General features: G+C 41.7%; 1 protein-coding gene across 3 annotated transcripts in view; it reads left to right on the top strand.

Moving 5' to 3' along the window:
- The first annotated feature begins 2,367 nt into the window (after nt 1-2,367).
- Nucleotides 2,368-27,088, top strand: part of LOC140199660 (extended synaptotagmin-3-like) — a 117,891-nt gene continuing 93,170 nt past the window's right edge. The window contains exons 1-2 of one of the 3 annotated variants that reach the window (XM_072262111.1): nt 2,368-3,396; nt 24,282-24,323. In XM_072262111.1, the coding sequence (XP_072118212.1) occupies nt 3,040-3,396; nt 24,282-24,323 (399 nt within the window). In that variant the 5' untranslated portion in view covers nt 2,368-3,039. The remainder of the gene's footprint in view (nt 3,397-24,281; nt 24,324-27,088) is intronic. The other 2 variants (XM_072262109.1, XM_072262110.1) reach the window with 2 other exon arrangements.

The following is a 27,088-nucleotide window of genomic DNA, read 5'->3' as shown; positions in this document are numbered from 1 at the left end:
ATTAAATGCAGCATCTCCAAGCTTGCGGATGACATGAAGCTGGGTGGCAGTGTTAGCTGTGAGGAGGATGCTAAGAGGATGCAGGGTGACTTGGATAGGTTGGGTGAGTGGGCAAATTCATGGCAGATGCAATTTAATGTGGATAAATGTGAAGTTATCCACTTTGATGGCAAAAATAGGAAAACAGATTATTATCTGAATGGTGGCCGATTAGGAAAAGGGGAGGTGCAACGAGACCCGGGTGTCATTATACACCAGTCATTGAAAGTGGGCATGCAGGTACAGCAGGCGGTGAAAAAGGCGAATGGTATGCTGGCATTTATAGCGAGAGGATTTGAGTACAGGAGCAGGGAGGTACTACTGCAGTTATACAAGGCCTTGGTGAGACCACACCTGGAGTATTGTGTGCAGTTTTGGTCCCCTAATCTGAGGACAGACATCCTTGCCATAGAGGGAGTATAGAGAAGGTTCACCAGATTGATTCCTGGGATGGCAGGACTTTCATATGAAGAAAGACTGGATGAACTGGGCTTGTACTCGTTGGAATTTAGAAAATTGAGGGGGGATCTGATTGAAACGTATAAGATCCTAAAGGGATTGGACAGGCTAGATGCAGGAAGATTGTTCCCGATGTTGGGGAAGTCCAGAACGAGGGGTCACAGTTTGAGGATAGAGGGGAAGCCTTTTAGGACCGAGATTAGGAAAAACTTCTTCACACAGAGAGTGGTGAATCTGTGGAATTCTCTGCCACAGGAAACAGTTGAGGCCAGTTCATTGGCTATATTTAAGAGGGAGTTAGATATGGCCCTTGTGGCTACGGGGGTCAGGGGGTATGGAGGGAAGGCTGGGGCGGTGTTCTGAGTTGGATGATCAGCCATGATCATAATAAATGGCGGTGCAGGCTCGAAGGGCCGAATGGCCTACTCCTGCACCTATTTTCTATGTTTCTATGTTTTCCCTGTGGGGTTATTCCTTAATGAAGAATGCCTGAGCATGACCTGGTTTAATATGGGGAAGCTGACGCATGGGATCCACCATATGGCCCTTGACAGATTGGCGGCAAGGTCCAGTGGCATGGAATGCAAGATGACTGTGAACCCCTCACTGCCACAGACTTCCTCACCTTCACTGCCATTATATGCATCACCATCTTCCACCATTGAGGTCTTGGTTGGATTGTTCTTTGTCCTGAACCTCCCCTTCAACCTTACCACCATGGGTGACCCATCCAGGAGTTGAATTCCCAACAGCATCACTCAGGAATTCACAAGCCTCTCCTCAACAGCAGGGTGACGTTCCTTGGAGAAGACTGACATCTATCACTTATTCATTCGTTATGCACCTTGTCTTATGACTTAGGCAGTCATGGTCTTTCCATGACCATGACTGCTCCTGGCAAATTTTTCTGCAGAAGTTGTTTGTCATTGCCTTCTTCTGGTCAGTGCCTTTACAAGATGGGTGATGCCAGCCACTATCAATACTTGTCAGAGATTGCCTGGCATCAGTGGTCACATAACCAGGACTTGTGGAAATGCACCAGCTGTTCATATGACCATCCACTATCTGCTCCCATGGCTTTACATGACCCTGATCAGGGCACACTAAGCAGGTGTTACACCTTGCTCAAGGGTGTAAATTAGCAGAGGGAAAGAGCACCTTACGTCTCCTTTGACAGAGATATATCTCCACTCCACCATCCATCACTGGGCCAGTGATTCAGGGGCAAACAATTAATGAGGAACTGAGTGCCTTCTATGTACGGGAATAAGTTAGAGGATTGTTAGGAATGGCATATTGTTTTACTATTTGTTTAATATTGTACATTTGTGATTTGGACAGCATGTTTGTAGAAACAAGCATTGGAGTTGGAAATAATGGAATGTATTTAGGGAGTTGATTTTTGTCTAATTGTTCCACCTAGTTGATTTAGAGCATAAAACAGTGTGGCAGAGCGACAGGCCCATACGGGAACTGTTGTTGCCCCTCACCCGTCAAGCTCTTGAACAAAGGGGGATAACTTCACTCAATTTCACTTGCCCGTCACTGAAAAGTCCCCACAACCAATGGACTCACTTTCAAGAACTCTGCATCTCTTGTTCTCAATATTTATTGCTTATTTATTTATATTTATCTTTATATATATTTGTTCCTAACCACATTCTCGTGTGTATTTAAGAACCTCATTAACGGTCCCGTCACCCCGCTGCCAGTGCAGTCGAGAGACACACAACTCTGTGAAAAAAACTTACCCCGTCCACAGCATCTCATTGAACGTCCTTCTCTAAAATGCAGGCTCTCTGGGACACCACTCACAACGTTCAACCACGGCAAACACACGTGACCTGAACATTTTAGTCCTCCATTAAGTGGCGCTTGAAGACCAAGATGTTGACAACCAACAGCGTGCTTTCATTTTCAATAAGCAGAAACTAAAATGGTTAATCTCTCCAGACAGATTATTTGAATGGGAGGTTTATGCAGACGCCCACAACTCAGTCAAACATCCTATTTTTTCTTCTGAACTAAATTTCTACACCTTTACCAGCTGACAAATTTCGGGCTCGCTTACAGGAATTAACCTGTTGTGGATTTGCTGAATCGGAGGGACTTGACTGCCGGTCTAAACCGGTACTGGTACGGAAAACACTATTATTTTGACTTAAAATGAGGTGCATTTGCTTTGAGCTGCCACCGAGTGGGAACAGATACGAAATCGGGTTTTCCGCAAAGGCTGTACGCTTTGGAGAAGTTACCGAGCCAGTTATCAAGAGCCGCCCCTTGTCATTGTACAGCTGTAGGCGGAGGTTCGCTCCCTGCTCGGTGATGAAAGGGTGGAGGGAGAGGGAGTGTTCTAATCGCAATTCCAGTCGGAATGTTCTCGGAGCAGGAAGGACCGGTTGGGAAGAGGTGAGGGACTCCAAACCACTGAGGATTGGCTGGAAATGCTGAACTGCCTGCTGGTTTGATCCCAGGCGGTGGAAGGTGCACTCGGTGGAGACCTGCTGTGGAGACAGTGTTTGCTCAGAGCCGGCCAGCGACATGAGAGGTTCGGCGGCTGAATTACGCACGGCCCGAGCGAAGGGGAGTATCTGGTCACCGGAGCGGAGAACTTCGGCGTCTTCGGAGCTGGAGGACGAGAGCGCGGACAATGGTCCGGCCCCGGGACTGATGGACCTACTGTCCAACTTTGCCAAGGCGTTTATCTACCTGTTCCCTATCTACCTGTCGGGCTACTTTGGACTGAGTCTCACCTGGTTCGTGTTCGGGGTCCTGCTGTGGATCTGGTGGAAGAGAAACAGAAGCTGGAAATGTGCACGTCTGCAGGCAGCATTTCAAATGCTGGACGATGAAAAAGTCGCGATTTCCAATGAAATTAAACAAGATCTTCCTCCGTGGGTACGTACCGTGTAATAGTACAGTACATAACTAAAATGAAATCTATTTAAAATAGTTTGAGACGCGTTTAGTGAACCTGTACTGTTTTAGGAAACTGAATTGCATATCTTTAATAAAAGGTGAACCACTTAATCGACCTGAAGAGAAATTAGACGCCTCCGTTGAGTTTTATGAACGTTGTATTTTGCATGGTTGTTGTTGGAGCATCAGGTGACAACATAAGTTTCTTCCCTGTATCCGGGAGTTCTCCAACAAGTAATTTGAAACTTGAGAGGGTTGCGTTTCGTTGATTACGAAATAGACTCTCCCTCTGTGTGTACATCATGATTTAGTTGGTACGAGAATAGAGAATACTGTAAACACTGCGGGTTAAGGTGCACCTGCTCGGAGAGAAGCGGAGTCCACCTTTCAGGGGAAATGCGAGGAAAAGAGCGTGTTTGGAGTTGGGATGAGAAGATGAACGTGACAGGGAATAGATGAAGGTTGTCACACTTAAAAGAGAAAACAGTCGTTAACGACAGTTAAAACAGGCGTGTCACAACTGTGCGGTGGGGAGGGGAGAAACAATCAGACACTCTTACATGCAACATTTTAAGTCTAAGAGGCCAAAAAGAACCCACATTGGGCCTGATGTGCTTCTGTCGGACATCACGAGCAATGGAGGGGGGAGGGATCAGAATTGGCGAGGGGCAGAGATTTGGTGACGGGTGAATGGGGTTAGTTACCCTTTCAGTTCTGCAATCGGTCACCAAAATCTGCACTTGTTTTTATCACTGTACAGAAAACTATGTTTTGAGCATCAGCTGTTTCCTTTAAATCAGCGGCTCTTCACCTTTTTAAGCCATGGTCCGATGAAGCCTATGAACTCCTTCTCAGAATAATGTGTTTAAATCTATAAAGTACACAGGATTTCAAAATAAAGCAATGACCTGGAAGTACGCGTATCAAGATATTTTAAAAATGTGATATAGTCCTATGTGCTTTATTAACACGTTAAAACAAGACCATATATTTAAAGACGCAAACAACAGGAATTCTGCAGATGCTGGCAAGTTAAATTATTTTTTAAAGACATATCAGTGTGAAGACCATTATTGCTTTTGAATAAGAACATTAAACTGAGTTCTTCTTCTTCTTCCTCTTCCTCTCCTCCTCCTCCTCCTCTTCTTCCAGTTCAGACGCATCTAGGCGTATTTCTGCCCTCCGCAGGGTATATAATTAATCATAGAATTTCAAGAAACTCAAATTCTCCAATATAAACCATTCGCACGTATAAACTGAATAATAAATTCTATAATCAGATGGTGGTTCTCTTGGTGGCCAAGCAAGGATTTAATAGAAAAACGAAATACTTTTAAGTCAGACAGCCTCTTGAACAACATGCTTCTTTCAATCTTGTATCGACTACAGCTCAGCAAAACATGCTGGACTGTCTCTGGACTACCACAGTCACATAATCCAGTAGGATGTTTTCCTATTATCTTTAAATAATAGTTTAGCCCACAATGCCCCAATCTAAGTCTTGTTAATTTCACTATATCTCTATGATTTAAAAAGTAGTAGTCTGAGACCTTTTTAACTAGTGGGTAACTAGAAAAATAATGCCTGCCCTTTAATTCATTTTCCAATCCTCCTGCCACTTCTTTCTATGCCCTTTTTTAATCCTACTTCTCAATTCTGCTCTGCCGGGGAACTCTAATTTCTACTTGCCTGCTCTGTAAGGAAGACTTTGCAATGCCATCCACAATTTCATTTCCCTCCACCCCAGCATGCCCAGGTATCCATGTAAATCTGACTTCACAACCCATTTTCCCTACTCTAAATAAAACTAAGAGAATCTCAATAACTATGTCAGGACAAGCTTTTGATTTATTCCCTTTTATAGCCTCTAAGACAGCAGCAGAATCCAAACATGATAACCCTGCATGGTTGAGAGTCTTCTGTCTACCGTACGGCCCAGAGGATTGCTAATAATTATGTTACAAAGACAGAAACTCCAGATGAAACCTGGTTAATTGAGTATTGTATCACGTTGATCAAGATGGATGGAGTTCACCCCAGGTGGCTGATACAAAAAAGCTGGTCCTAATCTTCCAAGCATCTGTAGATGGAAGGGTATTGTCTAAAGAGAAGAGAAGATGGTGGTGCAATGCAGCGTGCAGTGGCCACTCAAGAATGAGTATCTGTTATCTGTCAAGTAGGATGCCGTGCACAATCCTGATTTGATAGAGACGAACGTGAGAAGCACAGAGGAAAATCTGAAATGCCTGTTTCGCTGCCACTGCTACTGTGCGATCCAGAATCTCGGGAGGGGAAGGCCCCGAATCCTCAGCTTTGCCTGTTGCTTGGCGGCCGGGGCCAGGGTCAAAGCGCTCGGCAGAGATGTTGCTTGGCGCTCGGTGTCAGAGGCTCGAAGTTTTCGGACGGACTCAGTGGGCTGTGGTCGGGTGCTTCCAGGGTGCTGCATCAGCAAGTTTGCGGTGCTGGAGGTTCATGGCAGGGAGAGTTTTTCTTTCTTCTACTGTCTGCGTGAGATGATGGGACTATCGGGACTGAGACTTTTTTAACCGTGCCCATGGTCTACTCTTCATCAAATTACGGTATTGCTTTGCACTGTTGTAACTATATGTTATAATTATGTGGTTTTTGTCAGTTTTAGTCTTGGTCTGCCTTGTGTTTCTGTGATATCATACTGGAGGAACATTGTATCATTTCTTAATACATGCATTACTAAATGACAATAAACGAGGACTGAGTGTCCTCATAATCTAATCTAATCTAAAGACTGGAAACAGTAGAAGTTGCATACTTGTGCAAGAAAAGTTGCACAATTAATCCGAGTAACTGTTACTTTTTGTGTGGCAGGGTGGAGGTATGTCTCTACCAAAGGCACTCCTTCCCTCTGCTAGCCTGCAGGCCACCCGTAGGAAGGGTGTAGCCCCCCCCCCCCCCGGATCAGGGTCATGTGAAGCCATGGGAGCAGGTGGTGAATGGTCGTACAAGTAGCTTGTGCACATCACAAATCCTGGTTATGCAACCACTGACGCTAGGCAGACAATCTCTGAAGAGGATTGATAATGGCTGGGCTCACCCACCTTCCAAAGACACTGCCCAGAAGAAGGGAATGGCAAGCCACTTCTGTAGAAGGATTTGCCAAGAACAATCATGGTCATGGAAAGACCATGATCACCCATGTCATGTGGCATGGCACTTAATGAGGACAATTGTTCCTTTCCGCACCTTGTGGCGCATTGGCTGGCAACTTGGCAAGCTCATTGCTCAACCCAGCACAGATGGTAAGTGTACAAGGAGCCAAACGAACTCAAACTCAGGAGCACTCACCTTGAAATCTGGTGCAGGTGCCACCGCGCCACTGGCCAGCAACACCATGAGGATGGTGAACTATTACTTTGATTCAGGTGGTGGTGAATTTCAGGACTGAATTTCCAGGATGTGTATTTGATTTGAGAAAAGTACAATTGATGTCTGTCTAATCAATGGGGTTTTTAAGCAAATTAATGTGGTGAGGTGCTAGGTCACTGTTGAAACTGAATGCTGTTGAACGGAAGATGCTATAGCAACATAGATTGTATACCAGAACTTTGTCTGTGATCACAAAACCATCTATGAATATAAAAGTGTCAATAATAGGAAATAGATCATTTGGAAAATGTTTTTTTTTTGTACTCAGAAGTGCAAAGTCGATGTCTCAAGGGATTGACACCAGGACCACTGCTTTTCATAATATTAATGATTTGACTTTGGTATTCAAGACAAACCTGTAGCCGAGACTGAAAAGATGGTGTTATTCTGAACCGTGAGGATTGTAACAGATTTCATGGAGATCTACACAGATGCCCCATAGACAGGGAATAGGTGGATAGGTGGCTGATGGAACTTAATGCTGAGCAATGCCAAATGTTACAATTTGATAGGAAAAATGAAGAGGCAATCTAAAGTTTTGCATTTTTAAAAGCTGTACAAGAGATCTAGGACCGTGTGTATGTGACTTGCTGAAAGTGGTACGCTAAAAAAGGTGGTGGACAGAGATGGGCACAACACGCCAGTGGTAGCCAAGCCAGCTATTATATAAAATATTTCCTTGCTCTTGTACTCTCTATCTATGGATCTCCCAGGTTACAACAGGGATCCATTCCTGAGAATCGTTTGTCATTTGTATCTCAAGGCTTCATGTCAGAGGACTGGCTTTCGTTCTAAATGCTATTTGTTTACATTTGTTTGAATGATGCATTTTTTCTCCCTCTCTGCACATTGGATGTTTGTTGGTCTTTTTTTTTAATGGGTTCTTTTGGGTTTTTTGCTTTGTGGCTGCCTGTAAGGAGATGAATCTCAAGGTTGTATAGTATATACATGTACTTTGAAGCACTCGGACTGGCAGGATATTTAAATAAAAGCATAGGACAGCCAAGAGTTAAGCAAGTACTTTTACTCAATCATTTTGATACTGCCATAAACCAATATCCCCTTTGGCAGAAAATGCCTATAGCCTCACAATAGCTGGTAAATTAATCCTGCCAGCCTTCCAGATGTTCTTTTGTGCGTATGGACTTTATATCAGTCAGGAGTTTGTAGCCTGGGCTTATTGAATGCCATGATCCGTATTTCTATAAAATTCAGCATCTCATGTGTTTTTCTAACCACTTTGTGAAGAGCTTCAAGAGGATGAAGAAAAATATTACCAAATTGATTATAGAGATTACTAACCCAGTTTCTCCATCCAGTTTAGTTATATGGGGCTGTTTTCCTTCAAACAGTGGAGATTGCAAGATCTGATGCAGATATTCAAAATGTGAGTGGTGTAACTAGAGTAGAGATTGAAAAATTGTTCCTTCCGGTGGGAATGAGCAGAAGTTGGGGAGTGGAACAAGCTGGATTGCATTGACATGGATCAATAAGATCTTCCAGGACCAAATCATTTATTCCTCAGTGTCAGGATCTCTGAGGATCTAACCTGGTCCCAACATATAAGGGAGGCAAGACAGCAGCTATACTTTACTAGGAGTTTGAAGAGATTTGGCATGTCAACAAATACACTCAAAAACTTCTATAGTTGTACCGTGGAGAGCATTCTGACAGGCTGCATCACTGTCTGGTATGGAGGGGCTACTGCACAGGACCAAAAGAAGCCAAAGAAGGTTGTAATTCTAGTCAGCTCCATCTTGGGCACAAGCCTACAAAGTACCCAGGACATGTTTAGAAGGCGGTGTCTCAGATAGGCAGTGTCCACTATTAAAGACCTCCAGCATCCAGGGCATGCCCTTTTCTCACTGTCACCATCAGGTAGGAGATACAGAAGCCTGAAGGCACACACTCAGCGATTCAGGAACAGCTTCTTCCTCCCTGCCATCCGATTCCTAAATGGACATTGAAGCTTTGGACACTACCTCGCTTTTTTTAAACATACAGTATTTCTGTTTTTGCACATTTTTAAAAATCTGTTCAATATATGTAATTGATTTACTTGTTTATTAAGTTTTATTTTATTTTCCCCCTCTCTCCCCCCCTCTCTCCCCCCTCTCTCCCCCCCTCTCTCCCCCCCTCTCTCCCCCCCTCTCTCCCCCCCTCTCTCCCCCCCTCTCTCCCCCCCTCTCTCCCCCCCTCTCTCCCCCCCTCTCTCCCCCCCTCTCTCTCCGATTATGTATTGCATTGAACTGCTGCTGTTAAGTTACCAAATTTTGAAGGTACAGGATCTTTATGTTCCTGTTAGGTTGAAAGGAAAGGTTAGAAGTTTGAGAGAGCCATGGTTTTCAAGGGATATTGGAAACTTGGTTCAGAAAAAGAGAGGGATCTACAATAAATATAGGCAGCTTGGAGTAAATGAGGTGCTCGAGGAATATAAAGAATGTAGAAAGAATCTTAAGAAAGAAATTAGAAAAGCTAAAAGAAGATATGAGGCTGCTTTGGCAAATGAGGTGAAAACAAATCCCAAGGGCTTCTACCGTTATATTAATAGCAAAAGGATATTGAGGGATAAAATTGGTCCCTTAGAGAATCAGAGTGGATGGCTATGTGTGGAGCCAAAAGAGATGGAGGAGATTTTGAACAATTTCTTTTCTTCAGTATTCACTTAGAAGGATATTGAATTGTGTAAGGTGAGGGAAACAAGAAGGGTAATTATAGAAAGTATGACGATTAAGGAAGAGGAAGTACTGGCGCTTTTAAGGAATATAAAAGTGGATTAGTCTCCGGGTCTGGACAGGATATTCCCTCGGACCTTAGGGAAGTTAGTGTGGAAATAGCAGGGGCTCTGACAGAAATATTTCAAATGTAATTAGAAACGGGGATGGTGCCGGAGGATTGGCGTATTGCTCATGTGGTCCCATTGTTTAGAAAGGGTTCTAAGAGTAAACCTGGCAATTATCAGCCTGTGAGTTCGACGTCAGTGGTGGGTAAGTTGATGGAAAGTATTCTGAGAGATGGTATATATAATTATCTGGATAGGCGGGGTCTGATTAGGAACAGTCAACATGGATTTGTGCAGGGAAGGTCATGTTTGATGAATCTTATTGAATTTTTGATGAGGTTACTAGGAAAGTTGAGGGTAAAGTGGTGAATGTTGTCCATATGGACTTCAGTAAGGCCTTTGACAAGGTTCCACATGGAAAGTTAGTTATGAAGGTTCAATCGTTAGGCATTAATATCGAAGTAGTAAAATGGATTCAGCAGTGGCTGGATGGGAGACGCCAGAGAGTAGTGGTGGATAACTGTTTGTCAGGTTGGAGGCTGGTGACTAGTGTTGTGCCTCAGGGATCTGTACTGGGTCCAATGTTGTTTGTCATATTCATTAATGATCTGGATGATGGGGTGGTAAATTGGATGAGTAAGTATGCAGATGATACTAAGATAGGTGGAGTTGTGGATAATGAAGTAGGTTTTCAAAGCTTGCAGAGAGATTTAGGCCAGTTAGAAGAGTGGGCTGAAAGATGGCAGATGGAGTTTAATGCTGATAAATGTGAGGTGCTACATTTTGGTAGGACTAATCAAAATAGTACATACATGGTAAATGGTAGGGCAGAGGGATCTAGGAATAATGGTACATAGTTCCGTGAAGGTGGATAGGGTGGTGAAGAAAGCTTTTGGTATGCTGGCCTTTATAAATCAGAGCATTGAGTATAGGAGTTGGGATGCAATGTTGAAATTGTACAAGGCATTGGGAAGGCCAGATTTGAAGTATTGTGTACTGTTCTGGTCACCAAATTATAGGAAAGATGTCAATAAAATTGAGAGAGTACAGAGGAGATTTACTAAAATGTTGCCTGGGTTTCATCTCCTAAATTATAGAGAAAGGTGAAACAAGTTAGGTCTTTATTCTTTGGAGCGTAGAAGGTTGAGGGGGGACTTGATAGAGGTATTTAAAATTATCAGGGGGATAGAAAGAGTTGACGTGGATAGGCTTTTTCCATTGAGAGTGGGGGAGATTCAAACAAGAGGACATGAGTTGAGAGTTAAAGGGCAAAAGTTTAGGGGTAACATGAGGGGGAACTTCTTTACTCAGAGAGTGGTAGCTGTGTGGAATGAGCTTCCAGCAGAAGTGGTTGAGGCAGGTTTGATGTTGTCATTTAAAATTAAGTTGGATAGATATATGGACAAGAAAGGAATGGAAGGTTACGGGCTGAGTACAGGTCAGTGGGACTAGGTGAGAGTGAGAGTTCAGCATGGACTAGAAGGGCCGAGATGGCCTGTTTCCATGCTGTAATTGTTATATGGTTATATGTCACATGCCGGTGATAATAAACTGGATTCTGATTCTGAACTGTCGTGATATTTTGACTACTTTGGGTTTCATCAAGGTGTGACACCATCAACAAAATTACAATCCATTTGATATAGTTATTTATACAAATAAATACACTCTTTAAACAAGACTCAACCAAAAGCAGACTATACATGAGTGAAGAGTAATCTAGCTGTTAAACATTGTTAACTTTATTGATGATTCTAATTCAGAATGAGTGTTGGAATTGTATTATGTGGGATTTACTGAACAATATTCACAGATAACACTAGCCTGTCAATTTAAAACCTCTGGCTTAGACGCTGAGCTGAAGACCAGTGTTTTGGAGAGCTTTTTCCAAAATGATACGGTGAGCCGGAGGAAATCACAAGTTGAGGAAAGGAAGTATGTCTGTAGCAAATGGTACATAAGAAAGTATCCTGGTGGGAAGTGAGAGGACTTTTTCTGGGGGGAGGGAATGATGCAAAAGCATGAAGAGGGTAGTGACAGGGATTCTGTAGATAGGAGGACAAATGCCTTCTCTAAGAGCTCCATCGGGTAACATGTCTACATGTCTCTCCTGAATCGCTGTGAGGGGAATCCTGCAGTAATTAGAGAGGAATTTGGAAAGGGGGGAAGTAAATCCAGTTTTAATATCACTGGCGTATGTACAGTACATTGCAATACATAATATAATCTGTGAATTATGGTAAATATATAGTTAAGTTAGTAGTGAGGTAGTGTTGATGGGTTCAGTGTCCATTCAGAAATCGGATGGCAGTGGGGAAGAATGTGTTCCTGTATTGTTGAGTGTGTGCCTTCAGGCTCCTGTACCTCCTTCCTGATGGTACAAATGAGAAGAGGGCATGTCCTAGGTGATGGGGGTCCTTAATGATGGAGGCTATCTTTTTTTTGAAGCATCGCTCTTTGACGATGTCCTTGATGCTATGGAGGCGTGATTGAGCTGTGAGTTTACGACTTACTGCAGTTTCTTTCGATCCTGTGTAATGCACCCCCCCCCCCCCCGCAGCATACCAGACGGTGATGCAGCTAGTTAGAATGTTCCTCGTGGTACATTTGTGCAAAGTTACAAGTGTCATTGGTGACAGACCTAATGAATTATAGCCACTGCCATGCCTCCTTTGTAACTGCATCAATATGTTGGACCCAGGATAGATCAGCAGAGATGTTGACCCCCAGGAACTTGAAACTGCTCACTCTTTCCACTTCTGATCCCTCAATGGCAACCCCTTGAGGGACACTACCTATCCTCACAGTCATCCTCATAGAGATGTTGTCTTTAACCCTGGCCTTAGCACAATTTCCACTAGGTATGCTGACAATTTTGTTTTAGTAAGTATCTCTACTGACACATCCATGGAGCAAATATTTTACCAGCTAAAATTCTAGAGAAAACATTCTGTCACACTTTCCACTTGGAAGGCATTTATGCAACTTGCAGTGCTTTCCAAAACTGTCCAGTCAGATTTCATAATGTCCACCAAGAGATATTTTAAAGAACAAAAGTAGCAGGCAATTCGTCAGAATCAGATTTAAGTAGTTAAATTAAATAAGTATTGCAAACCTGTAGTCTGGTAACTAGTGCTGTTCCTCGGGTCAATATTGGGACAGCTGCTTCTCACATTGTTTGCCAATAATTTAGATAATGGAATTGATGGCTTTGTGGCAAAGTTTGCCAGGATACAAAGATAGGTGGAGAGGCAGGTAGTGCTGAGGAAGCAATGCGATTGCAGCAGGGCAGACAGATTGGAAGAATGGGCAAAAAAGTGGCAGATGGAATACAGTGTTGGGAAATGTATGATGATGCATTTTGGTAAAAGGAACAATTGTGCAGACTATTATCTAAGTGGGGAGAAGGTTCAAACATCAGAGGTGCAGAGGGACTTGGGAGTCCTCGTGCAAGACTCCCAAAAGGTTAATTTACAAGCTGAGTCTGTGGTAAAGAAAGTGAATGCAATGTTGGCATTTATTTCAAGGGGAATAGAATATAAAAGCAAGGAGTTAATGCTGAGGCTTTATAAGACACTAGTCAGGCCGCACTTGGAATATTGTCAACAGTTTAGGCCCATATCTCAGGAAAGATGTGTTGTCATTGGGGAGAGTCCAGAGGAGGTTCATGAAGATGAAGTCAGGAAAGAAGGAGTTAACATATGGGGAGCATTTGGCAGCTTTGGGCCTGTACTCACTGGAATTTAGAAGAATGCCAAGGATCTCATTGCAAGCTACTGAACGTTGGAAGGACTAGATAAGGTGGATGTGAAGAGGACGTTTCCTATGGTGGGGGTATCCAGAACTGGAGGGTACAGCCTCAAAATTGAGGGGCAACCCTTATCTAAGGTTGGAGGATTCTTTTGTTTTTTAGTCAGAGAGTAGTGAATCTGTGGAATGCTCTGCCCCAGACTGTGGTGGAGGCCATGTCTGTGCGTATATTTAAGATGGAAGTTGATCACTTGCTGATCAGTCAGGGCATCAGAGGATATGGCGAGAAGGTAGGTGTATGGGGTGGAGTGGGATCCGGGATCAGCCATGATGGAATGGCAGAGCAGACTCGATGGCCTGAATGGCCAAATTCTGCTCCTATACCTTATGGCCTTAATAGAACTAAGAAAGGAGTGAGATAGTGTTCATAGGTTCATTGTCCATTTGGAAATCTGATGGTGGTGGGGAATAAGCTGTTCCTGAATGTTGAGTGTGTGCCTTCAGGCTTCTGTAACCCCTTCCTGGTGGTAGAATTGAGAAGAGGGCATTAACTTAGAGGTCATTAAGAAGAAGGCATTGCATAGTAAGAGTAAGGGAATTAAGGGTTGTGGGGAAAAGGCAGGTAGATAGAACCGAGTTTATGGACAGATCAGCCATGATCTTATTGAATGGCGGGGAGTCTCGATGGGCTGGATGGCCTACTCCTGCTCCTATTTCTTATGTTCTTAAGTTCTAACTTATTGCTTTGTACCTCAAATGAGCTGAATCAGTGTTTAATGGACAAGACATTATAATTAACAACACACTATAAAAGCAATCTTTTCATTATCCAGGCCATCAGCTCTTTTATCAATAAATATAAATAATCAATGATCATTAAGGTAAGTTCAATCTATAGGTAAATCTTTAAATGATTTATTACTATGGATGTAAAATAAATACACCCTATTGTACAACGTAGATTCAATTAATCTTCCTCCATAAAACCTCACTGGTTTTAACAAATGAATTTTATTGTTTTCATTTTTCCTTCTAATAAAATATTAAAAGATATGAGAAATAAACATTTAATTTAACAGGCACAGTAAATAAAAGTAACAAAACAAATACCTACAAGTATTGAATATCTGAAACCAAAAGCAGAAAAACACGGTGCGCCTGTTTACATCCAACCTTCATTCTAATGCATTTCTCATTTCCCCAAGAACTTTCTTTACAGCGAAGGTCAATGAATATGCTGTACAACCTAGTTTCTGCCAAACAGTGGCAGTTTTGGCATCAAATATCAGTTGAATGCTGGAAGTATTGAGTTACCAATTAACAATGAGCGGCTGGGTGAATGAAATAGGAATCTCCAAGAATAAAATAATTTATTTCAGTCAATTAACAAGGATGTTTACCATTTAATTGAAAAGTCAATAAGTTTGGCCTCTGACAAAGCCAGCATTGTGATGTATCTCAATTAACCTTTGGGTGGTGGTGGAGATGAAGCTGCCATCTTGAACTGTTGAAAATTGTATTGTAAAGTATGAGCTTGGAAATCCCATGATTTTAATGGAACAGTGCTATAGTCAATTGAGGATATTTTGGAGGTGTTCCCATCTGCCGGCCACTCTTACTTCCCGGGTAGGGCAATTTGCAGAATTTGATGCTGTTTTTGAAATCTAAGTGTGCTGGCACTTGTAGAAGTTGTACACTGCTGGTGTGAATTTCTTTTCTCCCCAGAGTTGGGACAAATGTTTGTTTGAGATGGTTTAAGAAACCTCAGCATGATGTTACATGGTGCTGGCCTGATTTTGCCCGTGTGGGGCCAGTGAGGTGGCACGTGGAGCATCAGTCAAGTTTTGTCCAAGCTGATAGTTGAGTGTTTTGGAACTGTATTCAGTCAAGCAAGTGTACCCCAATGTAACCATGATTTGTAGACAGTCTGTCAGGAGATAGGAGGTAAAGGATCCCAGTAACTGACCCACTCTTCTGGCTCGAGATCAAGTGTGTTCCTCAGAGTATGGTATTTATATCCTGGGCCTAATATACTGTATGCCTGAAAACTAGCTTTTTGCAGCAGTGCTGTGCATTACAAACTTTACAACATGATTTATGTAACATTTATGCTAACTTGCACAAAATAAACTAAAACGTAACATTTGTGCAAGTTCAGAGGAAAAATAAGAAATATAGTTCAAGCAACACACATAAAAGTTGCTGGTGAACGCAGCAGGCCAGGCAGCATCTCTAGGAAGAGGTACAGTCGAGGTTTTGGGCCAAGACCCTTCATGGGATGAACAGTATCTGTGATGTAGCTGGCTGAGAGCATCACCCTCTCACCTCTTATATTCCCAAGCATTGAAGTTTCCATATTAAGCCATGATGCAAGCCATCAGAATTCCAGTGTCAGTGCTTCCCATTGTACATCGATCGGTGGTCAGTAGATGACTGTTGTGAACGTTACTAACAGCAAGAAAAATGAGCCCATAAAAGGAGAGGGTGAAAGGGTCATCTTCTGGTTTGCTTTTTTTCCCTCTTCACATTCTTGAAACCATAACCCTTTCTTTCCCTTCCAGTTCTTTATCCTGCTCTCATTCTCTCTCACTTCAGCTGCTGCCCATTCCAGAGCTCTAAATGTGGCCTTTTCTTAGTTGGCCAGACTAGTATTTTTGGGCTGCTGGGGAGAAGTAACATGCCTAACTGTAGGTGCATCTTGTGCTGGCAGTGCCAGTAACTGGGCTTACCCCCATATCTCAGGTTCTGCTTATTAGTAAACATAAGGACCGGAGTAGCCATATGGCCCACTGTGTCGGCTCCACTGTTCCCTCTAAGTGCGCGTCTGTGTGGTAACTGAAATGCTGCCGAGCAGGTAGCCTTTATTGCCGTACAGCTAGAATTGGACGCAGCTAGAAAAAGTTTATCAAGTGTGAAGGATTTTTCTTTGTTGTGCTCTATGCAACTTTAGCCTTCAATAAATAAATATAAAATCAAAAGTACGTGTCTTTAAGTGTTCATTTGAAATATTAGTAGTATGAATATTACAAAAAAATCATTTAAAGTGCCGCATAGTTTTCAGACCATGAGGGGGAAAAAATCCTGCCCAGAGCAACAGTTGGTCTGCGCAGCTGGGAAAAAAAAAGAGGGGATGTTGTTCTGCTCTACCCTTTAAACTGACTGAGGCCAATCTTTCAGTCAACACTATTGTACTGCCCTTTCCCAATGTTCTTTGTTCTCCTAATATTTAGAAATTTATCTTTTCGTTGTGAAAACAATCAGCGACCTTCTTCACAGGAGAATGGAAACATCAATGCCCTTGAACAAAAAATCCTACAAAGGTGGTGGATATGGCCCAGTCCGTCACAGGTAAAGCCCTCCCCACCATTGAGCACATCTATGTGGAGCATTGTTGTAGGAAACCAGCACTAATCATCAGGGACCCCCAGCACCCAGACGCACTCTGTACTCGCTGCTGCCATAGGGAGACAGCTACAGGAGCTTCAGAACTCTCACCAGCAGGTTCAGGAACAATTATTACCCCTGAACCATCAGTCTTTTGAACCAGAGGAATTAACTTCACTCAACTTCATCTTCCCCATCACTGAACTGTTCCCATAACCTATGGACTCACTTTCAAGGGCTCTGCATCTCATGTTCTGAATATTTATTGCTTTTTTTTTACTTTTTTTTTCTTTGCACAGTTTGTTGTCTTTTAACACACTGGTTGAACACCCAAGTTGAGCGGTCTTTCATCAATTCTGTTATGTTATTATTCTATAGCTTTATTGAATATGCCTGCAAGAAAATGAATCTCGGGGTTGTATATGGTGACATATATGTACTTTGATAATAAATGTACATTGAATTTTGAGGGGTAAGAATTTCACTATTTGCCATCTTACTAAAGAAATTCCTCTTATACTGTTCAGATATTCTATACTATTTGATATTATTTATATTTCTCCAATGTGCTTTTTTTATTTTGCTTTTTAACATGCTGAACAGAAATATGGTAAATTTTCCAGTGTACAGGTTAAAGGAAAAACACAAACTGAGACAATGAATTTTAGACTCTGTGTTTCATGTCCATATTCCAATTCTGGCCACTGACTGACCCAAGTTCCTCAACCCTGATGTTGCGAGTTTCAGCTCCAGCATTTGCCACTGACACCCAGTAGTAGACAGGCAATCCCATGAGTATGAACAACTGGTATACTAGTGAATGAGTCAGGCAGACCTAGATTAATAAAGTTTTACCGTATACAGGCCAACCCAGATTAAGAACTTCTGATTAATGGAAACCCCCTTCATCTGGACAAACTTAAATTCAACGATCTGGCATACATACTCGCGGTCATTCCTATGAATGGCAGAATTAGTTTCCTTGCTCTCCACTTTTGATAATTGTTCTTTCTTATTAGTCTTGTGTTTTGGTGACATTTGTTACAAAACTGTGGAGGATTGATAAACATACTGAGTGATGTTTTTGTGTATTTTCCAATCACCATGAGGGTATCTGTAGGGGGCATGTACCTGTTCTCTCTCTCTCTCTCTTGTTTTCTGTGTTGCACAATTATTATGTTTATTATGGTAGTTCGTCACATGGGTTGGGGTGTGGTAGAAGCAAATAGTAGTTTCGTATCCGTGCTTTATCTCTGGGGTCAGTAAAGTTTCGGTAGGACTGAGGGAGTGGGCTGGGTGTGGAATCTTTTTTTGTTGACCGCTTAATTACACTTAAACTTAACTATGTTTGAATATTCTTGAATACACTTAAGAACACTTGGCTTAAGTACACTTAATTTGTTAAGATTCGTTATTTAGTTATATTGTTAGTTTTAGTTTAATCAGTTTTTATCTTTTCAAGATTATTCATTTTGCTAGTTTTCAAATTAAAGATCAAACGTATTCTCCAACTTTGGAACTTCACTACTGGATTGAACAACGCACATTACAAGATTACCATGCTTATTCTATCAGTGATTTTGGTTTGTTTAAGTAACTGCTACACGTATCAGTAAAACTGGGATCTGTTGGTCAACCAGGGATGCCTGCATAAGAATGCTGGCTTGTGCTACGGGGGAAAAGTTACTGAGTTATTCAGTCTTATTTGGACTTTGTCATGATACTATATGTAAACAAGTCCACTTATTTTGAATGAGTTACAGCTGAAGTTATGTGTGTTTACATGGTAATCTTTTTTTTTCAAAATGCAGAATTCCTTGCACGGAGCAAGGAACTGGAGTCATAAATCATAGAGAAGCACAGCACAGAAACATGCCTTTTGGCCCATCTAGTATGTGCCGAAGCTATTTATTCTGCCTACTCCCATCACCCTGCACCAGAACTATAACCCTCCACACCCCTACTCTCCATGTGCCTGTCCAAACTTTTCTTAAACACTGAGATCAAGCTCGTATGCACCACTTGTGCTGGCAGCTCCTTCCACACTCTCATGACCTTCTGAGTGAAGAAGTTTCCCCTTGTGTTCCCCTTTAAATTTCTCAACTTTCACCCTTGACCCATGACCTCTGGTTGTAGTTCCGCCCCCCCCCCCCGCCCAATCTCAGTGGGAAAAGCCTGCTTGCATTTACCCTATCTATATCCCTCATAATTTTGTATACTTCTATCAGATCTCCTCTCAATATTCTACATTCTAAGGAATAAAATCCTAACCTATTCTGTCTTTCCTTATAACTCCAAATTAGGCCTCATCAACATTTTATACAATTTTAACATAGCATCTCATCTCCTGGGCTCAGTATATTGATTTCTGAAGGCCAATGATCTAAAAGCTTTCTTTATGACCCCATCTACCTATGATGCCACTTATAATGAATTATGGACCTATTGCCAGATCCCTTTGTTCTACCACACTCCTCAGTCTCCTACCCTTCACTATGTAAGACCTACCCTGTTTGGTCCTACTGAAATGCAAAACCTCTCATTTACCTGCATTGAATTCCATCTGTCATTTTTCAGCCCATTTTGCCAGCTGATGCAGATCCCTCTGCAAGCCATGATAGTCTTCCTCACTGTCCACTACACCCCTAATCTTGGTGTCATCCGCAGATTTGCTGATCCAGTTTACCATATTATCATCCAGATCATTGCTATAGATGACAAACCACAAAGGACCCAGATGGAGGGGAGGTAGTTTTGAGGAAGTAGAGAGGCTGCAGAAGGACATAAACAGATTAGGAGAATGGGCAAAGAAGTGGCAGATAGAATACATTGCCAGGAAGAGTATGGTTATGCACTTAGTAGAAGAAATGAAAGAGTTGACTATTTTCTAATTAGAGAGAAAATACAAAAAAAACTGAGGCACAAGGGAACTTAGGAGTCCTTGTGCAGGATTCCCTAAAGGTTAATTACAGGTTGCGTCTGTGATGAGGAAGGTAAATGCAATGTTAGCATTCATTTCAAGAGGACTAGAATATAAAAGCAAGGATGAAACATAGAGATTTTATAAAGTACTGGTGAGGCCTCACTTGGAGTATTATGAGCAGTTTTACACAGAACATAGAAATCTACAGCACATTACAGGTTCTTTGGCCCACAGTGTTGTGCCAACCATGTAACTAACTTTAGAAACTGCCTAGAGTTTCCCCAGCGCATAGTCCTCTAATTTTCTCAGCTCCATGTACCTATCTAAGAGTCTCTCAAAAAACCCTATTGTATCTGCTCTGCCATCTTGGCTGGCAGTGTATTCCACGCACTCACCACTCCGTGTGGGAAAGAAAACTTACTCCTGGCATTCCCTCTGTATCTACTTCCAAGCACCTTAAAACTGTGTCCTCTCATGTTAACCATTTCAGCCCTGCGGAAAAAGCCGCTGGCTATCCACACAATCAACGCCCCTCATCATCTTCTGTCAGGTCACCTCTCATCCTCCGTTGCTCCAAGGAGAAAAGACCAAGTTCACTCAACCTTTTCTCAAAAGGCATGCTCTCCAATCCAGGCAATATCCTTCTAAATCTCCGCTGCACTCTTTCTATAGTATCCACATCCTTCCTGTAGTGAGGGGACCAGAACTGACCCAACATCTGCAGAATTCCTGTTGTTTATAGTACTTTAAGTGGGGTCTGACCAAGGTCTTGTATAGCTGTTATATCACCTCATGGCAGTTTTAGGCCCTTTATCTTAGAAAGGATATGCTGCAACTGGAGAGAATTCAAATGAGGTTCACAAAAATTATTCTAGGATTGAATGGCTTGTCATATGAAGGGCGTTTGATGGCTCTGGGCCTATATTCACTGGAGTTCAGAAAAATGAGGGGTGACCTCATTGAAACATATTGAATAGTGTGAAAGGCCTTGATAGTGAATGTGGAGAGGATATTTCCTATGATGGGAGGATCTAAGACCAGAGGACACAGCCTCAGAATAGTGGTGCGTCCTTTGAGAATGGAGATGAGGAGGAGTTCCTTTAGCCAGAGAGTGGTGAATCTGTGGAATTCTCTGCCACAGGCAGCGGTGGAGTTTAAGTTTTTATGTATATTTAAGGCAGAGATTGATTCTTGATAGGTCAGGACATGAGGGGATGCTGGGAGAAGGCAGGAGATTGGGTTTGAAAGGAAAGTTGAATCAGTCATTATGAAATGGTGGAGCAGACTTGACTGGCCAGGTGGCCTAATTCTGCTCCTATATCTTATGAGATCCTATCTCATTGGCTCTTCGATCAACCCTGGAACATCTGGAGAGCAAAGATACATGCATGCTCTTTATTGACTACAGCCTGGCATTCAATACTCTAATCTCCTCAAAACTAATTAATATGCCTCAATTCCACCTTATGCAACTGCATCATTGATTTCCTCACTTGCAAATACCAGTCAGTTCGGATTGGCAAAAACATCTTCTCCGCAATCTCCCTCAGAACAGGAGCACCACAAGGCTATGTGCTTTGCCACCTGCTTTACTCGCTTTGCACTTATTACATCAGGATGCTGTTTACCAACTACAGCTCGGCATTCAACATTATCATCCCCTCAAAGCTATTCAATAAGCGTCAAGACCTCAATACCCCCTTTGTACTTTCATAAGAAAGCCCTTTTTATATTTACTCCATCCTTCATATTGCCATTTTTGGAACTATTCATTACAAATAGTTACATTTCATAAGGTTAGAGAAAGTATAAATAATTCAAAACTTACAACATCATAGACAGTTACATGTGAGGACATGTATGGATATTATACTTTCCAGAGAAACAAGTCCAGTCCTTTTTTTATAAAATCAGAATCAGGTTTCGTATCACTGGCATATGTCATTGCAATACATAATTTATAAAGTAGCAATCTGTTGCAGCTGCTTGTTTTTATCATTTGCATGATCTGTGGGCTTTTTTCCCCTCTCTCTCTGCACATTGGGTGTTAATTTTGTTTTAAGTTGGGTTGTTTCAGATTTCTTTGTGACCTGCCTGTAAGTAGACAAATCTCAAAGTTGTATAATATATACATTGATAATAAATGTACTTTGAATCATTTGAATAAATGTAAAGTTAAATTAAAAAAGTAGTGCAAAAAGAGAATTTAAAAGTAGTGAGAATGTGTTTATGGGTTCATTGGTTATTCAGAAATCAGATGGCAGAGGGGAAGAAGCTGTTCTTAAATTGTTAAGTGTATCTCTTCAAGCTCCTGTACCACCTCCCTGATGCTAGCAATCAGAAGAGGCTTGTTCTGGGTGATGGGGTCCTTAATGATGCCTTTTTGAGGCATCACTCCTTGAATTTACTACTTTACGACAACAAAGACAAAAAGTAGCAGAATATTATCAATATCAAAGGTTCTAACATAGAATTATTTTTAAGTAAACGCACTTACACCTCAAATACTCTTAACTTTTGTTTTAAGCCATGTTGCCATATCTAATCAAATTTACAAGGATGCTGATATGACTGTCCACCACCCGTGCCCATGGCTTCAGTTTTGCGGTTATGCAAGTGTTCCGGTGGCTTCGCTGCTTTAATTTTTGATAACATACACAATAGAATATTGCAGGATGATATTCATTTATCACCATGGTTATAATTTGAGTCCAGAGTGATCTTTGGTGAAATGACAGTGATTACTGTTAACTATCCAAAGCTGTCCACAAAAGATCTGATGATGTTTGTGGCTCAAGACTTTGATTTTGGAGTTAGTTGCTGCTAGATGTCACTTCAAGAGCACTTAGAACACGTAATTAGAGGTCAGCATGGACATGGTGGAGGATTACAGATACTTGGGGATACGAATTGACAATAAACTGGACTGGTCAAAGAACACCGAGGCTGTCTACAAGAAGGGTCAGAGCTGTCTCTATTTCCTGAGGAGACTGAGGTCCTTTAACATCTGCCGGACGATGCTGAGGATGTTCTACGAGTCTGTGGTGGCCAGTGCGATCATGTTTGTTGTTGTGTGCTGGGGCAGCAGGCTGAGGGTAGCAGACACCAACAGAATCAGCAAACTCATTCATAAGGCCGATGATGTTGTGGGGATGGAACTGGACTCTCTGACGGTGGTGTCTGAAAAGAGGATGCTGTCCAAGTTGCATGCCATCTTGGACAATGTCTCCCATCCACTACATAATGTACTGGTTGGGCACAGGAGTACATTCAGCCAGAGACTCATTCCACCGAGATGCAACACTGAGCATCGTAGGAAGTCATTCCTGCCTGTGGCCATCAAACTTTACAATCAAGTATGACTATGACTAACTTTGATAACAAATGCACTTTGTATCCTTGGCATATGTGTCATGGATTCCCCTTAAAATGGTAGCACCCATCAGCTACTCCAAGGCATAGAATTGCAGTGTTAGATATTTACAGATATGGGATTCTACAATTACATAATTTATCTATTCACAACAACATATAGACATGTAATCACACATACATTTACTCAGTCTCTTAATCTTGTCAACTCCAGAACTCATCAGCTGTCCTTATCATCTTCCACTGTTCTGTCCAGGCACTTGTAATTCTAGTGGATCACAGCTTCTAACTTTAAATGTTACCTTAATGTAATTATCTGAATAACTACTATTAATATCATGTTCAAGTTTTTCTAAATATTAGCTATTAACACTAAACATAACTGCGATTTTTAACTACTACCTAAACAGCCAATCATATCAACAGTTTTATATAGATGGCAAACCACAAAGAGAAAAACATTCATCCCCCAGACATTTTACTGTGTACTCAGTTTTGGACTGTGGAACATGCAAGTCAGTTGGGAGCTAAAATTTCATTATTTTGTATGTATTTTTAGTTTAAAATGTTAATAAAGGGGAATAGTAACCCCACAATTCCTTGGAGAGAATATTTATAGTTTGCAGTTGTAGTTCAGTAATAGTTTTAAAGACTGAGTTTACTTTGATTTCTCACATAACAAGATAATGTTTCTGGGTACTTCTATATTTAGAACAATATTCCCTCTAATTTTTTTTTTCAACTGTACAGCCCAACCATTGCTCTGAGCAGGAATTTATTTATTACACAGCCTGAAAACCGTACAGCACTTTAAATGATGTCAGTGTTCAGCGAGCTGGCAGTTTATTTACAATAAGCTACCAAAGTCCATTCTGTGTTTATTCTTACAATTTGTAACTGTGTTGCCACTTGAAACATTAACAATGTACGTGAGTACATTGAAGCTCTAAAATGTTTCAAAGTAAAGTTTGTGGTACATTTATTATTTAGAAAATGTATGGATTGTAATCATTAACACATATTTACAAGGTATTTCACAATTATATTAACATAATTTCAAGTTTATATTAATATTATATAAAAGAAAATTCTAGCTGATGGCAACAAAGGCTATGTGCATGAGAGCATTTCAGTTACTGTGCAGCTACGCACCCGTGCAGCTTTGAGGAAACAGTGATTCCAACCCATGTTATATGTTAAGTAAGGGATGTGAATACATCTGAAATTATATGTACTTCTCTCTTGTTTCAGGTTCACTTTCCAGATGTGGAAAGAGTGGAGTGGCTGAACAAGGTAAGGAATGAGGGTGGGAACTCCAGGAATCTAAAATCTGAATCTGAGTTTTGTGTACATTCTGAGATTTAAGTTTCTGAAAGTCAGTTCAATATAATAGCATTCATTATCATTATTTGTCTTGTCCATAATGTGAAAACTGAAGTATGATTTTGCTCCCAAATATTATTCTGTTTTCAAGATCTGTTTTTGTATGATAACAGAACAGTTTTGCTTTTCGGCAATGTCCTGTCCTATTCCTGGCTATCAAACTGGATATTTAAAATCTAAAGTAAATTTATTATCAAAAATAAATTAGAAATATCTCACTCTATAGAATCCCGTGTTCATCTTGCGGGCATGCATAATAAATCCAATTCACACAACACAATCAATGAAAGACCACACGCAGCAGAACAGACAAACAACCAGTGTTTGATCAAACTGTGTAAGCACGAAAGAAAAATGATATTAAATAAGCAGTAAATATCAAGAGCATGAGATGAAGAGTCCTTGAAAGTGAGTCCAGAGGTTGTGGGAACAGTTCAGTGATAGGGCAAGTCAGGTTTTCCCCTGGAGTTCAAAAGCCTGATGGCCGAGGGGTAAGAACTGATCTGAACCTGGTGGTGTGTGTCCTGAGGCTCCTGTAGCACCTTCCTGATGGCAGCAGTGAGAAGGGAGCATGACCTGGGTGTTGGTGGTCCCTGATGATGGATGTTGTTTTCCTGCGATAACGTTTTGTGTAGATGTGCTCAATGATGGGGAGGGCTTCACCCATGATGGTCTGGACTATATCCACTGCTTTCTGTAGGATCTTCCATTCAAGGTCATTGGTGCTTCCATATCAGGCCATGATGCAATGAGTCGATATACTTTCCACCACACATCTATAGAAGTTTGTCAAAGTTTTAGATGTCATGCTGAATCTTCACAAAGTTCTAAGGAAGTGAAAGGTCCAATGCTTATTTCGTAATGGCACTTACATGCTGGATCCAGGACAGATCCTCTGAAGTGATAACATTAAGGAATTTAAAGTTGCTGACCCTTTTCCATCTCTGACCCCAAATGAGAACTGGCTCTTGGACCTCCACTTTCCTCCTCCTGAAGTCAATAATCAGTTCCTTCATCTTGCTGACATTCAGTGATGTTGAGGAACCAGCCAGCCAGATTTTCAATACCCTTCCTATATGCTCTTTGGTCACCACATTTGCTTCCACCAACGATGGTGGTGCCCTCTGCAAACTTAAATATGGCACTAGAGCTGTACTTAACCTCACAGTCTTAAGCATAAAGTGAGTAGAGCAGGGGGCTATGCATATAGCCTTGTGGTGCACCTTTTCTGAGGGAGATTGTGGAGGAGATGTTTTTGCCAAACCAAACTGACTGGCATCTGCAAGTGAGGATATTGAGGATCCAGTTGCATGAAGAGGTATTGAGGTCAAGGTCTTGAGGGCATGATTGCATTGAATGCCAAGCTGTAGTCAATGAAGAGCATCCTGATGTTGGCACCTTCACCATCCGGATGTTTCAGAGCTGAGTGAAAAGCAATGAAATGGCATCTGCTGTTGACCTGTTGTGACTGTAGGCAAACTGGAGCAAATCCATGTCACTTCTCAGGCAGGAGTTGATATGTTTCATCACCAGCCTCTCAAAGTACTTCATTACAGTGGATGTAAGTGGACAACAGTCATTGAGACAGGTTACCACGATCTTCTTCAGCACCAGTATAATTGAAGCCTGCTTGAAGCAGGTGGGTACCTCAGTCTGCTGAAGTGAGAGGCTAAAGATATTAGTGAACACCCCAGCCAGTTGATCAGTGCCAGAGAAATTTACTTAAACCAAGACACAGACCCCGGTTTTCAGCTTAATTACCTTGTTACGTGACCACAGAGAGGTCATTAAGAGACTCTGCTAGAGCAAGCACAAGCATGGTCTTTTATACCTTAAAATACATGTAGTTCAGAGTTTTCAGACGTCAAGAGCTCCTGCTTAGACCTTAATGATAAAGTTCAGGACGCTTCCATACCTTACACAAAATTAGACATAGGATCCTTATATACATAGTCATTTCCCCATTAATTAGAGGAAACCAAGCTGTCAGTCCTGTAGTCTTGAAGGCTAAAGGAACCTCCCAATTAATTATAAGAAACCAAGCCATCAGTCAATGTAGTTCTGAAGGGCTAAGGGTTCCTCCTAACACATAACATCCATGATTATCAGTTCTTCATTACTAACAAGACTTACTACATCTGTATGTTTTCAGATCTTCATTTCTAACAGGACTTATTACTAATTAGTAGGAATAGACAGACAGACCCCATTTGCTTCTTATCCTACCCTGCTATCCTCATGATTCTGTTAACTCTTAATTCTCAGGTTTAATTTTCTTCCACAGTCAGTACAGGTCTTTATTATTCAGCTGGGTACACCATCTGGGCTGGATGCTTTCCGTGGGTTCACCCTCCTGAAGGATGTTCTCACATTGGCCTCCGAGACTGAAGTCATAGAGTCACTGGGGGCTGTGGGAATTTGAACATTCCTCCCTGTTTTGATGGATAATGTGTGCATAAAAGAAAATGATATGGCCAGTCCAACATAGTCTGAATATAAGGTAGCAGATGTAGCAGAATGCACTGGAACACTCACAACACGCTGGAGGAGCTCAGCAGTTCCGGCAGCATCTGTGGAAATGATCAGTCAACGTTTCGGGCCGGAACCTTTCATCAGGACTCATTTTAGAGCAGAGGACGGATCGTTATGGAAGCAGTCCTGACGAAGGGTTCCGG

This window comes from Mobula birostris, chromosome 6, assembly GCF_030028105.1.
Source record: "Mobula birostris isolate sMobBir1 chromosome 6, sMobBir1.hap1, whole genome shotgun sequence".
NCBI classification, from domain to species: domain Eukaryota; kingdom Metazoa; phylum Chordata; class Chondrichthyes; order Myliobatiformes; family Myliobatidae; genus Mobula; species Mobula birostris.
The sequence above is the reverse complement of the archived record's forward strand: the minus strand, read 5'-3'. Positions and strand labels throughout refer to the sequence as shown.